Source organism: Heptranchias perlo, chromosome 31 (assembly GCF_035084215.1).
Source record: "Heptranchias perlo isolate sHepPer1 chromosome 31, sHepPer1.hap1, whole genome shotgun sequence".
In the NCBI taxonomy this organism is placed as follows: domain Eukaryota; kingdom Metazoa; phylum Chordata; class Chondrichthyes; order Hexanchiformes; family Hexanchidae; genus Heptranchias; species Heptranchias perlo.
The window spans coordinates 34,379,770-34,396,033 of record NC_090355.1 but is presented as its reverse complement, the minus strand read 5'-3'; the positions used below and the strand labels follow the sequence as shown (position 1 = coordinate 34,396,033).

Below are 16,264 nucleotides of genomic sequence, written 5' to 3'. Positions count from 1 at the left end.
TCTGCTATAGGGGAGTTAACAAAAAACAGTTACAGTTCTGTGTGTGTTATAAAAATATCTCTGCTACATTTGAGAGTTCTATAATGAGGAAATATTTTACCATCAAGCGAGTAGATTTGATGGTACCCACCTTTCTCTTTGGGGAAAATTCGATTCTGTCGTCGTAGCTTTGGGCATTGATCAATGACAGGGTTACAGAAGATCACCTGCAACATTCCACACATAATTGTTGAGTCCTCAAGAATTTTTCATTCAGAGTATACTTAAGACTACGAATGAAACACTACCCCAATATTTTCATGAACGCGTTAACAAAATTTGCTAAAACTAATGCACAAATAGGAAATATTGGAGTATGTGAGAGATTGTATTTTTAAACATGACTCCTTCAATGGCAGAGCATTTTCAGCTTCAAACACAGCATCCCATAGAGTGCTGGTGTTGTAGATGAACTCCACAATTCCTGATCTCAGCCAGTTGGGCACAGCACGAGTATTCCCTCATAGGAAGGTAGGGAAATTCATTGGTCTCTCCAGCTTGCTCTCACATATACCTCCCAGAGAAGAGTTATGCAGTAGCATATGAATTGGCTTGGGACTAGGTCACCTGCCCTCCCCTACAGCATGTCATGAGATCAACAAGCACGAAGAGGAGGAAGAACAGACTCACCTCTGCAGAAAGCACCCCCTGTGGCTCCAAGTACAGAGTCATCACATGGCACTGGTTGTCCAGGAAATCTTCAAGTCGCAGAAACTTTACTGCGCACAGCTCTCGCCAGTCCCGCCAGTAAACAGCAATTTCCAACTCACGAGACTACATGGAAGGAAAACCAAACACGCAGAGGAAGTCTGAATGCCACACCAACATAAACAGTGATTATTTGTTAATGATTAGTATGAACACACATTGCTAATCAGGCAATCCAAATAAAAAATCTCACACACACTATTAAGCATACAGTGTGCATCTTAAAAACTTTACTGCCAAAAACAAAGTATTAAAAAGGGGTTCCGTTCAATCTCAGTACATCAAGTAAAATAGCTGCAACAGCTTCAGAGAGCCAACCATTTGAGTTACAGATATACTTAACAGTTGATAAGTTTGGTTTGTTTTTGGCTGGTGCTCCTTCTGTGTTTCCACTTTCTCAAGCTGCAGCTGGTGGTTAAGCCAAGTACTGAAAACTTAGTACATTGTGGAGTGTTTGTATTAAAGTCAACGCTATTTTTTTGTGGATTGCTATGGTATAGGACACTCAAAAACAGATCTTGTACATTTGGATGAGGTTCACGGGTCTCTATACAGAGAGTGGTTCTGTAACTGTATTCAGTAGGTAAGCATGAGAAAGACAGGGACTACGGCAAATATCAGTTTTGTGCCTGACAACAGGAGGAACCTACAAGCTGTAAGATCTTTACTGAGGTGACCTGGTGGATGCAGGGCCATGCAGTCCCAGGCCCAATAGCTCTTTCAGAACTGGTAGTGGCAGGAGGGGCAGCAAATTGTATGCAGATACCAAAGAACACCGTCCCATGTTCCAAGTTCACTTTGTACTGCAAGTCAAACTCTATGTCTTTTCTTGGTAAACTGAGTTTTAAAAAAAAAATACACATGGATTGTAAATTTACATTGCACGCTTTTGTCTTCAGGCCAAAGTGTTATCGCTCAGTGTTGCAGATTCTGGTAATCTTGACCTAGTGAATTATTCTTAATATACAAAGTAGTAGACAACAGCTATGAAAGACCCTGGCAGATGGTGGTGCAGCTGTTCTATTATCCAAAGCATGGGTTGGCAACCTCAGGTGTGATTTTCAATGGAGCACCTTTGAACTTCAAGGAAAGGAAGTCCTTTCTATAATAAGAGTTTATTGTTCACTATCCAACTGTCAGGCTGGCTCAATTAGTAGCACTCTTTCCTCCAATTCAAGCCCCATGTCAGGATTTAAGCACATAATCTAGGCTGACACTTCAGTGCATTAGTGTGGAAATGGATGCTAAAGATCCCATGGCTCTATTCAAACAAGAGCCCGGAGTTCTCCCAGTGTCCTGGTCCACATTCTTCCCTCAACCAACAAGACCATTCATTTCATTGCTGTTTGTGGGATTGTGCCAAAAAAATAGCTGCCACGTTCACCTATACAACAGATGAACTCCACAATTCCTAATCTCAGCCATGCCATTTTGAAGTTATGCACAGCACAATTATTCCCTCATGGGAAGGGAGAGAAATTCATTGGTCTCCCCAGCTTGCTCTCACGTATATCTCCCAGAGAACAGTTATGCAGTAATTCAGCCTATGTGAAGCACTTTGGGGTGTTTGAGATGCGATAAGATGCTGTAATAACGCAAGTTATCCAACAATGATACTGCATTTTTAGCCAGCAGAATTCAGTCATCTATCCTTAGATATGTCATTAGTGTCTAGACCTCTACTGTTATAACTTCAAGGTGCTACCTCATTATGATACTCTTCAGTTTCAGTACAATTTCAAATGGAAGGGCCAGTGGTATTTCAGTGTCAAATAGGAAGCTCTGGTGGATCACTGAGTTAGATTTGCTGATGGAGAAAGCAATTATGTCAGATTTGCACAAGTATATTTCACTATGCTTCTTTCGGTTATTTGTTTACGTTTGATATAAATTTCACAGCACAGGAGGCGGCCATTCTGCTTAACATGCCTATGCTGGCTCTCTGAAATAGCTATCCACTTAGTCCCAACTCTCCTGCCCTTTCAGGATAACATTTTTTTATTTTTTTTTCAAATATTTATCCATTTCCTTTTTTAAAGCTATTCTAGGCTCTGCTTCTACCACTTCTGTTAGAGGCATTCAATGTCCAACAATCCTCTATGGCATTTAAAAAAAAAATCTCCCCTTGTTCTTTTGGTGATGATCTTAAGTTTCTGCACTCTAGTTATTGACTCTTAACCAGCAGAAATAGTTTCTCCCCCATTTAACTTATCAAGATCCTCCACATGAACAACCACCCCGCCCCCCCCAAAATTGCTTCTCCTCTTAACTGTCTCTGTTCTAGTGAAAAGAGCCCCAGTTTCTTTAGTCTGTCCTCATAACAAAAGTCTCATTACTGGTGTCATCTTACCCGCTCTCTGACCGTGACATCCTTCCTAAAATAGAGTGTCCAAAACTGCCCACAATATTCTAACTGCAGCCCAATCAATGATCTGTATAGGTTTTACTATTACCTCTGCTTAAGTACTCTACTCATTTATAAAACCTAGAATCCCAAATTCTGAAATTGAACCATGCTGACCAAAGTGAATTACAACTGACGTCATTAATATACCCTGTCGAGTTCAATGCTGAAGGCCTGGTCCCAAGCTTGATTCTTCACTGGACGCCAGTGTGTTTGTCCCACGATTCGATTGTCCAGTTTCAGAACAGCACTCGCTTCAGCTGAAATAAAGAAGTTAGAAGCCGAAAGTTAGCTCTTAAGCTCAGAATATCTTTCACTACCTTCAAACAATGCACCGTTCCTATTGTACATATCTGCAAAAAATGTGGAAAGAGATGACCTGCTTAGGCAGTGCCGAGCACCTCCCATCAGCCAGCCAAAGGAAGGACTGACAGGTGTGTGGGAGCAGGTCACCTATCTGCCCTCTGGGTAGCACAGATGCAAGCACGGGCAGACCAAAGATGAGACACAAGTATTAAGACCATAAGAGAGAGGAGCAGGAGTAGGCCATTCGGCCCCTCAAGCCTGCTCCACCATTTAATGAGATCATGGCTGATCTGATTTTTACCTCAACTCCACTTTCCCGCCTTTTCCCCATATCCTTTGACTCCCTTGCTGATTAAAAATTTGTCTAACTCAGCCTTGAATGTATTCAATGACTCAGCCTCCACAGCTTTTTGGGGTAAAGAATTCCAAAGATTCACGACCCTCTGGGAGAAGAAATTCCTCCTCATTTCCGTCTTAAATGGGCGACCCCTTATTCTCAGACCATGCCCCCTAGTTTTAGATTACCCCATGAGGGGTAACATCCTCTCAGCATCTACCCTATCAAATCCCCTCAGAATCTTGTATGTTTCAATAAGATCTCCTCTCATTCTTCTAAACTCCAATGAGTATAGACACAAACTGTTCAATCTTTCCTTATAAGACAACCCTTCCATACCCAGAATCAACCTAGTGAACCTTCTCTGAACTGCCTCCAATGCAAGTATGTCCTTCCTTTAATAAGGGCACCAGAACTGTACGCAGTACTCCAGGTGTGGTCTCACCAGCACCCTGTACAGTTGTAGCATGACTTCCCTGCTTTTATACTCCATCCCCCTAGAAATAAAGGCCAATATTCAGTTTGCCTTCCCGATTACTTGCTGCATCTGACTTTTTGTGTTTCATGTACGAAGACACCCAGATCCCTCCGTACCGCAGCATTTGTAGTATTTCTCCATTCAAATAATATTTTGCTTTTTTATTTTTCCTCCCAAAGAGGATGACTTCACATTTTCCCACATTATATTCCATCTGCCAAATTTTTGCCCATTCGCTTAACCTGTCAATATCCCTTTGCAGACACTGTGTCCTCATCGCAACTTGCTTTTCCACCTATCTTTGAATGATCAGCAAATTTGGCCACAAGACACTCTGTTCCTTCATCCAAGTCATTGATATATATTGTAAATAGTTGAGGCCCCAGCACTGATCCCTGCGGCACCCCACTAGTTACAGATTGCCATTTTGAAAATGACCCTTTTTTCCCCGACTCATTGTTTTCTGTTAGTTAGCCAATCCTCTATCCATGTCAGTATATTACCCCCAACACCATGAGCTCTTATCTTGTGTGGCACCTTATCGAATGCCTTTTGGAAATCCAAATATACTGCATCCATTGGTTCCCCTTTATCCACCCTGCCTGTTACTTCCTCAAAGAGCTCTAATAAATTTGTCAGACATGATTTCCCCTTCATAAAACCACATTGACTCTCCTTGATTGTATTATGAGTCTCCAAATGTCCTGCTACTACTTCCTTAATAATGGATTCTAGCATTTTCCCAATGACAGATGTTAGGCTAACTGGTCTATAGTTACCTGCTTTCTGACTCACTCCCTTCTTGAATAGGGGTGTTACGTTTGCGGTTTTCCAATCCCCGGGACCTTTCCAGAATCGAGTGAATTCTGGAAGATTACAACCAATGCATCCACTATCTCTGTAGCCACTTCCTTCAAGACCCTCGGATGCAAGCCATCAGGTCCAGGGGACTTGTCAGCCTTTAGACCCATCAGTTTACCTAGTACTTTTTCCTCTAGTGATAGTTTTTAGTTCCTCCCTCCCCTTTGCCCCTTGATTTTCTACTATTATTGGTATTAGTGTCTTCTACTGTGAAGACAAGATACAAAATATCTGTTCAATTCCTCTGCCATTTCCTTCTTTTACATTATTATTTCCCCAGTCTCATCCTCTAAGGGACCAATGTTTACTTTAGCTACCCTCTTCCTTTTTATATACTCATAGAAGCTTTTACTGTCATTTTTTATATTTCTTGCTAGTTTACTCTCAATTTATTTTCTCCCTCTATTATTCTTTTAATCATCCTTTGCTGGTTTTTAAAGTTTTCCCAATCTTCCGGCTTAGCAGGAATTCTTGCCATGGTGTATGCTTTTTCTTTTAAGCTGATACCATCCTTTACTTCTTTAGTTAGCCATGGTTGGTTCACCCTTTTTGTGGAGTCTTTCCTCCTCACAGGGATATTATTTTTGTTGTGAGTCATAAAATATCTTTTTAAATGTTTGCCACTGCTTATCTACCATCATACCATCTAATCTGTTTACCCAGTCCACTTTAACCGATTCCGCCCTCATGCCTTTGTAATTGTCCTTATTTAAGTTTAATACAGTAGTTTCAGACCAAAGATCCTCACTCTCAAACTGGATGTGAAATTCTATCATGTTATGATCACTGCTTCCCAAGGGATCCTTTACTTTGAGATTATTACTTAATCCTGTTTCATCACCCATTACCAGATCCAAAATGGCCTGTTCCCTGGTTGGTTCCCCGACGTATTGGTCTAAGAAACAGTCCCTAATACACTCTATGAACTCCTCCTCAGGGCTATTTTTACCAATTTGATTTGTCCAATCTATGTGAAAGTTAAAATTGCCCATGGTTATTGCATTACCTTTTTTTTTTTTTACAAGCCCCCCTTATTTACTGATTTATATTTTGCCCTACAGTGTAGCTACTGTTTGGGGGCCTATATATTACTCCCACCAGTGATTTCTTTCCCTTGCTATTTCTTACCTCCACCCAAATTGATTCGACATCTTGATCTTCTGAGCCAAGATCATTTCTCACTATTATACCAATTTCATCCTTTCTTAACAGAGCTACCTCACCTTTACCTTTTTTCCTATCCTTCCAAAATGTTAAATAACCCTGAACATTTAGCTCCGCGCCTTGGTCACCTTACAACCACGTCTCTGTAATGGCCACGAGATCATACCCATTTGTTTCTATTTGTGCCGTCAATTCATCTATCTTATTACGAATGCTGTGCGCATTCAGATAAAGAACCTTTAATTTTGTCTTTTTACCATTCTTTCCTACCCCGGCCCCATTTGATAGTGCACTCATGTTTGTACGCTCTGTCCCTTCCTGACAAACCCAAGCTAAAAAAAGCTTTAATATACAAGTGCACGTCAATAACTAAATACTCACTACTCGGCTCCTCCAATTTTAAATATCGACTTGCTGTATTACGCCCATGAATACTCATCCCTGCCCGTGTCTTAACAGTTGATAGAGGGGTTCCTGGATTGGGTGATACATTCGCCATCCACGAGCGGCCTGGGACATTTTCAAGAAGGTTCTGGCACCCTATTAACTTCACTTCCAATGTACCTGTGGAATTAAGAAGTTAGGGAATATTTGTACCATGTTTTGGGGACCTGATTTTTTTTCCCCAATTACACATGTTGGGCTGGATACCAATGTCTTTTTTCAATGGGGAGAGCATGTTAATGAATTCCTTCAATGTGCCTCCAGCCATCAAGGAGGGATTCTGTAAATGGACAAAATCCAATCCAAAAATGTGTTACGCAAGTAAATCGGCTTTTCATCAGTAAAAGTTTTTTTTTTTTTAAAAAGAACAGAAAATGGCTGATAGGCCTAATGAGCCCATCCCTTCTTGATGGTACCAGGGATGAAAGACTTCAGTTATGTGGAAAGACTGGGGTTGTTCTCCTTAGAGCAGAGAAGGTTAAGGGGAGATTTGAGAGAACATAAGAAATAAGAGTAGGCCATACAGCTCCTCGAGCCTGCTCCGCCATTCAATCAGATCATGGCTGATCTTCGACCTCAACTCCTCTTTCCTGCCCGATCCCCATATCTGTTGATTCCCCTAGAGTCCAAAAATCCATCTATATCTCAGCCTTGAATGTACTCAACGACTGAGCATCCACAACCCTTTGGGGTAGAGAATGCTAAAGATTCACAACCCTCCGTATGAAGAAATTCCTCCTTATCTCAGTCTTAAATGGCTGACCCCTTATCCTGCAACTATGCCATCTAGTTCTAGACTCTCCAGCCAGGGGAAACAACCTCTCAGCATCTACCCTGTCAAGCCCCCTCAGAATCTTAGATGTTTCAGTGAGATGTTCAAAATCACGACGGGTTTCAATAAGAGTAAATAAGGAGAAACTATTTCCAGTGGCAGAAGGATCGGTAACCAGGACACAGATTTAAGGTAATTGGCAAAAGAACCGGAGGCAACATGAGGGGAAAAAAATTCATGCAGTGGAGTTGTTATGATCTGAAATGCACTGCCTGAAAGGGTGGTGGAAGCAGATTCAATAATAACTAAATAAAAGGGAATTAGATAAACTTGAAAGGGGAAAATTTGCTGGGCAATGGGGAAAGTGCAGGGGAGTAGGACTAATTGGATAGCTCTTTCAAAGTGCAGGCACAATGGGTCGAATGGCCTCCTTCTGTGCTGTATCATTCTGTGATTTCTGCCCCATTCAATTCCCCCTTAACTCCAAAAAAGTGTCACTTTTGCCCAGCAAGTGTCAAAAGAAACTTCGGTCAATTGAGCAATCCAGAACTGACAAGCAACTCACAAACGCTGAACCATTTTCATTACCAGGTTGAAAAGCTATTCTAGTTTCCTCCTGGCACGGCAAATAACAAGTCAAACATCTGCAGATCGAGGTGGCAGAAAACACCAGACCTACAAAACTTCTTGGCATTAGTTCCACCGTCGGTTCTGCTTCCTGGACTACACACAAATTCATTTAGCAGGAGCAAAATCAAGACCAACACAAATCACAGGCCATTTGTAAAATCATTAGCCAACACTGGCTTTTAGGTAGCAAACTATGTTTTCATGTGACTAACATTTACAAGCACGTTGCATTGGAGTGATGCAGTGGTGACAGACACTGCAGCATCGACACTGCTGCTCCAAGTGATGACAAGTTGTTTCATGGTTGCAGTCCTCTCTGCACAATTTAAGTACCAATCGCAGCTGTGCTGCTCTGGGGAAGCACCAAGCAAATATCAGGTTCTTTCCCACAAGGGGTAGGTGCAAAAGATTTTATTTTTTAAAAATATTGTCACCTTCAGTTTCTTGTACCTCCCAGCAGCTGGTTAACAAGCTGCACTAACAGAGGCTTATAATCCTACTAATTTAACAACAGCTACCAAAAAATAAAGATAAAAAGGGAATAAGAAACAGGAGCTTCTACCTGTAAGTGCTGCTGATTTGATAAAGGCCAAGGAGAGGTACGATGCACCGATACGAGTTAATGCCACAGAGGGCGAATTCACCATTTTCAGCTCCTCTTTGATAACTTCCTGTTTGGGGTGACTATTAGGGAGCTCTCTTAGGCGGCACTCCAGTGACAAGCAAAGCAGATCCATTTTCTGGGCCGACTCCTGCAACCGTGACTGTGCCTGGTGTCAAATGCAAAAATATATATTTTTTTAAGAAGAGGATCTTGATGGACATTGTAAAAGTCTAATTACTTTTGATGCCCTCTTATGAGGTTTGTGAACAGGCTTTTCCTTCCTCCTTTCCTGAAGACACGGATTCATGCTGGGGCACAATTCCACAAGCACCAATATAGCAAGGGTCACAAACTTTTCCAAATGCAGAAAATGTTCCAAGGCATAACATAGTGGAGAAATAGACCCTGAGCAGTAGGAGGGATAAACAAAAGCATGGTTCATAAGATGTGTTTTGAGGAGGCTTATAAAGGGAGTGTGAAGTGGCAAGGTGAAGCAGTGTAAGGAAGGAGTTGCTTACAATAGGATCTAGACAGCTGAAGGTTTGTCACTAATTATGAAGTGGAGATGCCGGTGATGGACTGGGATCTTGGGTTCATGTCACACTACACGTAACCCCACCAGCGAACAAATGTTATCTGTTTTTAATATAACGGGTCATTGACTGTCTTCCTTCTCGCTTTTTTTTGGGGGGGTTTGTATATTCGGTGGCCTTTTAGGTGACACCTTTCTGTCTGCTCACTGTGATTGCCTTGGCAACGGGCAGTAATCACCAGGCATTGTTCTGTGATTTTCAAATGCGAAGGATTCGAAAATTTCATTTCCACACCATTCACCTGAGGAAGGAGGAAGCCTCCGAAAGCTTGTGGAATTTAAAATAAATTTGTTGGACTATAACTTGGTGTTGTAAAATTGTTTACTAATTATGAAGTGGAGGGATGAAGGTGGAACAGAAGGCAGAGTTGGAGGATCAAAGGGTTTGGGCTACAATGTAGGGCTGGGGAAGGCAAGGCTAAGGAGGGATTTATAAACAAAGACAAGGATTTTGAAATTGATGCATTAGGGCAGGGAGCTTATACAGTCAGACAGAGGTGAGGAGTGTGGAACTTGATGTGGGACAGGTGACGGGTGGTAGATATTTGGACAAGTTGGAGTTTGTGGGCGTAAGAGGAAAGCGTTGGAGAAAGTGCCTAAAGGCAACAAAAAGCAGGAATGAGGGTTTTAGCAGCATTGAGAGAGAGGAATATAAATAATCCTATGGCAGTACTCAAAAGAGCAGGAAAATTTTCCCAACATACCTCAATCAATATCAAAAAAACAGATTAACTGATCATTTATCTCATTGCTGTTTGTTAGACCTGGCTGTGAGTATATTGGCTGCCGCATTTGCCTATACAGCAACAGTGACTGCACTGCAAAAGTTATTCATTAGCTGCAAAGCACTTTGAGATGTCCTGTGGAGATAAGCTATATAAATGCAAATTCTCCCTTACCATAAGCATTTACCAAAGGTTTGCATAACATTCCCCACACAAATGCTTAAGATCTAGTTCAATAAAACAATACCGATGATAAGTTTTGAACCCTAAGCACAATGAAATTGACCATTCATTTTATAAAGAAAACTATAAAAATGTACCAAGCATGCAAATTTTCTCAAAATTCAAATTGTAGGTATCATTCCAAATAGAAATGTCTCAAAAACAAGGAACAAAAAAAATGTTTTTTTTTAAAATTAAGACTTTTCAACATTACTTATTGTTATTGGTGTTAATGAGTTTCAGACTGGATTTCCATCTCTGATTACCAAATGTATTCTAACTTAATTGAAAATCACTTGTATATTTTTTCAGTCTTGCCCATTTAGCACAAACCGTGCAATTGGTCCTAGAACAGCATTATCTTACCTCAGCCAGAACTTTCTTGTCCTGGACTTTCCTTCCATCCAGCAACTTCACTGCATTCTTTGCACCTTCTGCTATTGCAGATTCAACCCGGAGGTGATGCCTCAATTCTTCAATGCGCAGCTCCAGGGGGCTAATGGTTCCTTTGTTGCAATCGGCAACAGGTAGAAAATAAGATCAAACAGTTTCAGCGATAACATGCTATTTTCTTGGGGTGAATAAAGCTTTCTAAAAAGCCATCTAGTTGTCAAAAGGCATTGTGCCCTGGATGGCAGCCCACAGCTAAATCACATTGCATGCTTCAAGTGACATAGTAATGCACTGTTGTGCCAAAGCACAGGTCACTATTTGCACTTGGAATTGCCCACACCATGAAGGCCCCATCTCTACCATGCCACTGAAGAAAGGTACTAAATGGAGGTCAGGCATTTCTCCACAGGATACAAAGGAAAATTGGATGGAGAAATACTACAGGCTACCCATCTACACTCGAGTGATGGTAAGATCCTGCGAGAAAGTCACTTGTCCATTCTCTCGGCTGGGCAATGCTGCATTATGCTATAATACCTGAAAAGGAGTAGAAAATATAAAATACCAAAGTGGCAGAGTGGCATGTTGGAGCACCAATGCCCCAAATTGGTGCCGTGCAGCTACAACCCATGTACTGCTGCAGTGAAAGAGGAGTTTTGTCACTTATGCCGGAGTTGACAGCCTCACTCATGTTGTAGGTTGGGGGGGGGGGGGGGGGGGGGGGGGGAGGAAAACACATCCCCCCACAACATAAGTCACGTCCCCACAGAAAGAAGAAATAATCAGAGGGAACTTGGATCTGGGCCACTGCTGCACAGTTCCTAATGGCTGGTTCAGAGCAGCACTAGCAAAGCTTTCTGAACAAGATGCCCATCCTCTGAAGTGGTTTAACAACCAGGAAGCACAAGAACAAAATAGAGCATTTTAGTATCTCCCTCATCCTGCCCTCCACGAACATTTGCAAGTATAGTATCTCCTTTCTTCCTCCCTCCCTCTCCAAACACTTGCAAATAAAGATTGAAGAAAAACTACATGAAATAGGTACATTTTCTGGCTCATGTTTCCAATTTCTGGCACCTACCTACAGTTTCACTGCTATCTTCGGATGTTCCAATGGTGCGAGTTACTTTAACAATCTGCATTCGGATTATATCAATCTTTATTTTACTGTCCTGTAACATCTGTTGTGCTGCTGCTAACATTTTTCGATCCTGGTAACAATCACAGCACAAAATTTTAGCACTCCATGCAGAGAAGAGGAAGCAAGTTCTATTAGGAAAACAGTGATTTTCAAATAGACATAAAAGGAGCCCAAAATGAATTATCAGTTCTTAGAGCCTCATATTTTTTAACACAAGCAGGGAAGAGTGTTTCTGTATGCTTTCAGTGAACCTATGTAACAATAGAGAAGTGGAGAACACTTGCTTAGTCCTTTACACCATTAAGTTCCTGATCTCTGCTGTGCAGAAGAGACCAGCCACTTTTTCCTCCACACAGGAATGGAAAAAATAGCACAAGAATAATCCCAGGGCCATTGTCACTGACCTCCTAATGGCCAGCTTAGAGAAACATAGGCAAATGCACTGGAGTAAGTAAACCACTATTCCTTGCACTAGATCTGCAAGACCAGACTTTGGCAGGGGAAAACAGGAGTATTCAGAACAGTGTGTTGCAGCAGCGATGTCTGGTAGCACGGAGTACTGAGATTTTTCCCATACTGCTGAATCACTGTGGGAAATGCAGAACTGAGGCCAGATGATTCCTCAAAAGGGGAAGGGAAAAATCAACACTGAGCCAATCTAAAACTATCTACGAGCCAAACTATCCCTTAAACACATTGTGTTACTTACTCTGTCTGCAGACAATCAATTATTACTATGTAATATATTTTGTTCTGTAGCTATGTAACCGTATCATTTTTTTAAAAAAAGTTACAGACCTTTCAACGCTTCATGCATAATATGGAAAATATGTTGCTTCAAAACCAACCTTAGTTCTTTTCCTTCCAAGTGAAGAGACCCGAAATCAGTTAACCCTCGCTCACCTCAACTCTTACGATCACATTGTCCTTCTCTATTTTATCAATACTTGTCTTTCTTCTAAGCTTGAAATAGACCATCTTACACATTAGCCTCCTTCCAAATCCCCACTGTTTTAAAACCAGCACTCTTCAGTTCTAACTCATTGCCCAATCATACCCAGTGCCCTCGGACCCAACTTCCCACTAGAGTTAAGTCCTGCTCTACCAAGTCCCCATCAAACCCTAACACCTAGTGCTACCAAAAAGAGAACATAATTCAAGGATGAAAGACTTTAGTTATGTAGAGAGCCTAGAGAAACTAGGGCTGTTCTTCAAAGCATCCTACGCGCTCTCATCCCACATACTCCCCGCGTGGGAGACTTCTACTGCCTCCCAAAGATACACAAAGCCAACACACCCGAACGTCCTATCGTATCAGGCAACAGAACCCTGTGTGAGAACCTCTCTGGATACATAGAGGGCATCCTGAAACCCATCGTACAGGGAACCCCCAGCTTCTGTCGCGACACTACAGACTTCCTACAAAAACTCAGTACCCACGGACCAGTTGAACCAGGAACACTTCTCACCACGATGGACGTCTCGGCACTCTACACCAGTATCCCCCATGATGACGGCATCGCTGCGACAGCATCAATACTCAACACCAACAACAGCCAATCTCCAGAAGCCATCCTACAACTCATCCGCTTCATCCTGGATCACAATGTCTTCACCTTCGATAACCAGTTCTTTACCCAAACACACGGAACAGCCATGGGGACCAAATTCGCACCCCAATACGCCAACATTTTCATGCACAAGTTCGAGCAGGACTTCTTCACTGCACAGGACCTCCAACCAACGCTATACACCAGATACATCGACGACATTTTCTTTCCATGGACCCACGGCGAAGAATCACTAAAGAGACTACACGATAACAACAAGTTCCATCCCACCATCAAGCTCACCATGGACGACTCCTCAGAATCAGTTTCTTTCTTGGACACACGAATCTCCATCAAAGACGGGCACCTCAGCACCTCACTACCGCAAGCCCACGGACAACCTCACGATGCTCCACTTTTCCAGCTTCCACCCTAACCACGTCAAAGAGGCCATCCCCTATGGACAGGCCCTGCGAATACACAGGGTCTGCTCAGACGAGGAGGAACACGATGGACACCTACAGACGCTGAAAGACGCCCTAGTAAGAATGGGATACGACGCTCGACTCATCGATCGACAGTTCCAACGGGCCACAGCGAAAAATCGCATAGACCTCCTCAGACGACTAACACGGGACGCAACCAACAGAGTACCCTTCGTCGTCCAGTACTTCCCCGGAGCGGAGAAACTACACCATGTTCTCCGCAGCCTTCAACATGTCATCAATGACGACGAACACCTCGCTATGGCCATCCCCACACCTCCACTACTCGCCTTTAAACAGCCACCCAACCGCAAACAGACTATCGTTCGCAGCAAATTACCCAGCTTTCAGGAGAACAGCGTCCACGACACCACACAACCCTGCCACGGTAACCTCTGCAAGACATGCCAGATTATCGACACAGATACCACCATCACACGAGAGGACACCACCCACCAGGTGCATGGTTCATACTCCTGTGACTCGGCCAACGTTGTCTACCTCATACGTTGCAGGAAAGGATGCCCCAGAGCATGGTACATTGGCGAGACCATGCAGACGCTGCGACAACGGATGAACGGACACCGCGCAACAATCGCCAGACAGGAGGGTTCCCTCCCAGTCGGGGAACACTTCTGCAGTCAAGGACATTCAGCCACCGACCTTCGGGTAAGCGTACTCCAAGGCGGCCTTCGAGACACACGGCAACGCAAAATCGTCGAGCAGAAATTGATAGCCAAGTTCCGCACCCATGAGGACGGCCTCAACCGGGATCTTGGGCTCATGTCACGCTACACGTAACCCCACCAGCGAACAAAAGTTAGCTGTTTTTAATATAACAGGTCATTTGCTGTCTTTCTCTTTCTTCCGGATGTTTCTGCCTCTCTTTTTTTTGGTTGTTTGTATATTCGGTGGCCCTGTAGGTAACACCTCTCTGACTGAACACTTTAATTGCCTTGGCAACGGGCAGTTGGAAAGACTTTCTGTAATCACCAGGTATTGTTCTGTGATTTATAAATGCGAAAGGTTCGAGGATTTCTTGACATTCACCTGAGGAAGGAGGAAGCCTCCGAAAGCTTGTGATTTTCAAATAAAATTGTTGGACTATAACTTGGTGTTGCAAAATTGTTTACAATTGTTCTCCTTAGAGCAGAGACGGTTAAGGAGAGATTTGATGGAGATGTTCAAAATCATGAAGGGATTTGATAAGAGTAAATAAGGAGAATCTATTTCCAGTGGCAGAAGGGTCAGTAGCCAGACGATACAGATTTAAGGTAATTGGCAAATGAGCCTGAGGCGACACGAGGAAAAAAAAATTTCCACAGCGAGTTGCTATGATCGGGAATCGGATTCAATAGTAACTTTCAAAAGGGAATTGGATAAATACTTGGAGAAAAAATTTGCAGGGCTATGGGGAAAGAGCAGGGGAGTGGAACTAATTGGATAGCTCTTTCAAAGAGACGTTACAGACACGATGAGCCGAATGGCCTCCTTCTGTGCTGTATCGTTCTACGATTATGCAAAAGCCTCAGTGAACATACCTACAAGTATAAGGTGATGTTGTCTGTTGATGTATCATCACCAAGTGTGCAATCTTCTTTAAAAACCTTAGTGCCCGGTGAAGTTGGAGCACAGAGTTCTTACCTTTGATGGCCCATTTGAGTATGTCTGGATCATGTTTTCAGCTCCCTGTTTCACCTTCATTTCAATATTTAGCTGTTTCTTCAGAGCTGCGATTCGACTGCTGAGAGGAGTTAGACACGGCTCCCAGCAACAGGGGGCTGGAGATATTGCATCGTCTGAGGAAATTAAACAAAAAACTCTGGGTGCTTTTTGTTTATTTACCATAAAGATCAGGGCTCAATTAAAAAGGGAGCAAAAGAACTTATTAATGTCTGCTGAGTTGATGACCTGGTTTAACACACATCTCACAAATGCCAATTGTGACCAATACCACTGCATCCAGCAGACAAAGGCTTTTTTGTCTTTAAAATTACAACATTCAGGGATTGTTGCAATGTTGAAGTTGCTGACCTTCGATAGGACATTAAACTGCGCCCCTGTCTGCCTATTGCAGTGGTTCAAGTGGATGTTAAAGATCTCATGGCATTTTCAAAGAGCACGGAATTCTCCTGGTGTCTTGACCAATGTCATCCCTTCAACCAACATCAAAAACGGATTAACTGGTTATTCATCTTACTGCTGTTTGTGCCACCTCACTGTAATTCAAAGTAACCAACTGTATGAGAAGTGTTCTGGGATGTTTGAGACACAAGATGCAATGCAAAGTCTTTCGTTCCAATTAAAAAATATACACCTTTTCAGCTTATGGAGTTTAAATAGAAGTGTCTTCTACAAACTTTACTAGCATAAATTGTGTCCCAGTGTATCTCAGTTACCCTTTCATGA

At 42.6% G+C, this 16,264-nt stretch overlaps 1 protein-coding gene across 1 annotated transcript in view; it reads right to left on the bottom strand.

The window, feature by feature from the left end:
- The window catches only part of LOC137300699 (serine/threonine-protein kinase N2-like), a 44,232-nt gene that overhangs the window by 22,436 nt on the left and 5,532 nt on the right, over nucleotides 1-16,264 (bottom strand). The window contains exons 3-10 of the mRNA XM_067969955.1: nucleotides 15,500-15,654; nucleotides 11,761-11,890; nucleotides 10,653-10,792; nucleotides 8,706-8,913; nucleotides 6,679-6,861; nucleotides 3,302-3,411; nucleotides 670-813; nucleotides 131-206 (exon numbers count right to left, since the gene is read on the bottom strand). Coding sequence (XP_067826056.1) covers nucleotides 131-206; nucleotides 670-813; nucleotides 3,302-3,411; nucleotides 6,679-6,861; nucleotides 8,706-8,913; nucleotides 10,653-10,792; nucleotides 11,761-11,890; nucleotides 15,500-15,654 — 1,146 coding nt within the window. The remainder of the gene's footprint in view (nucleotides 1-130; nucleotides 207-669; nucleotides 814-3,301; nucleotides 3,412-6,678; nucleotides 6,862-8,705; nucleotides 8,914-10,652; nucleotides 10,793-11,760; nucleotides 11,891-15,499; nucleotides 15,655-16,264) is intronic.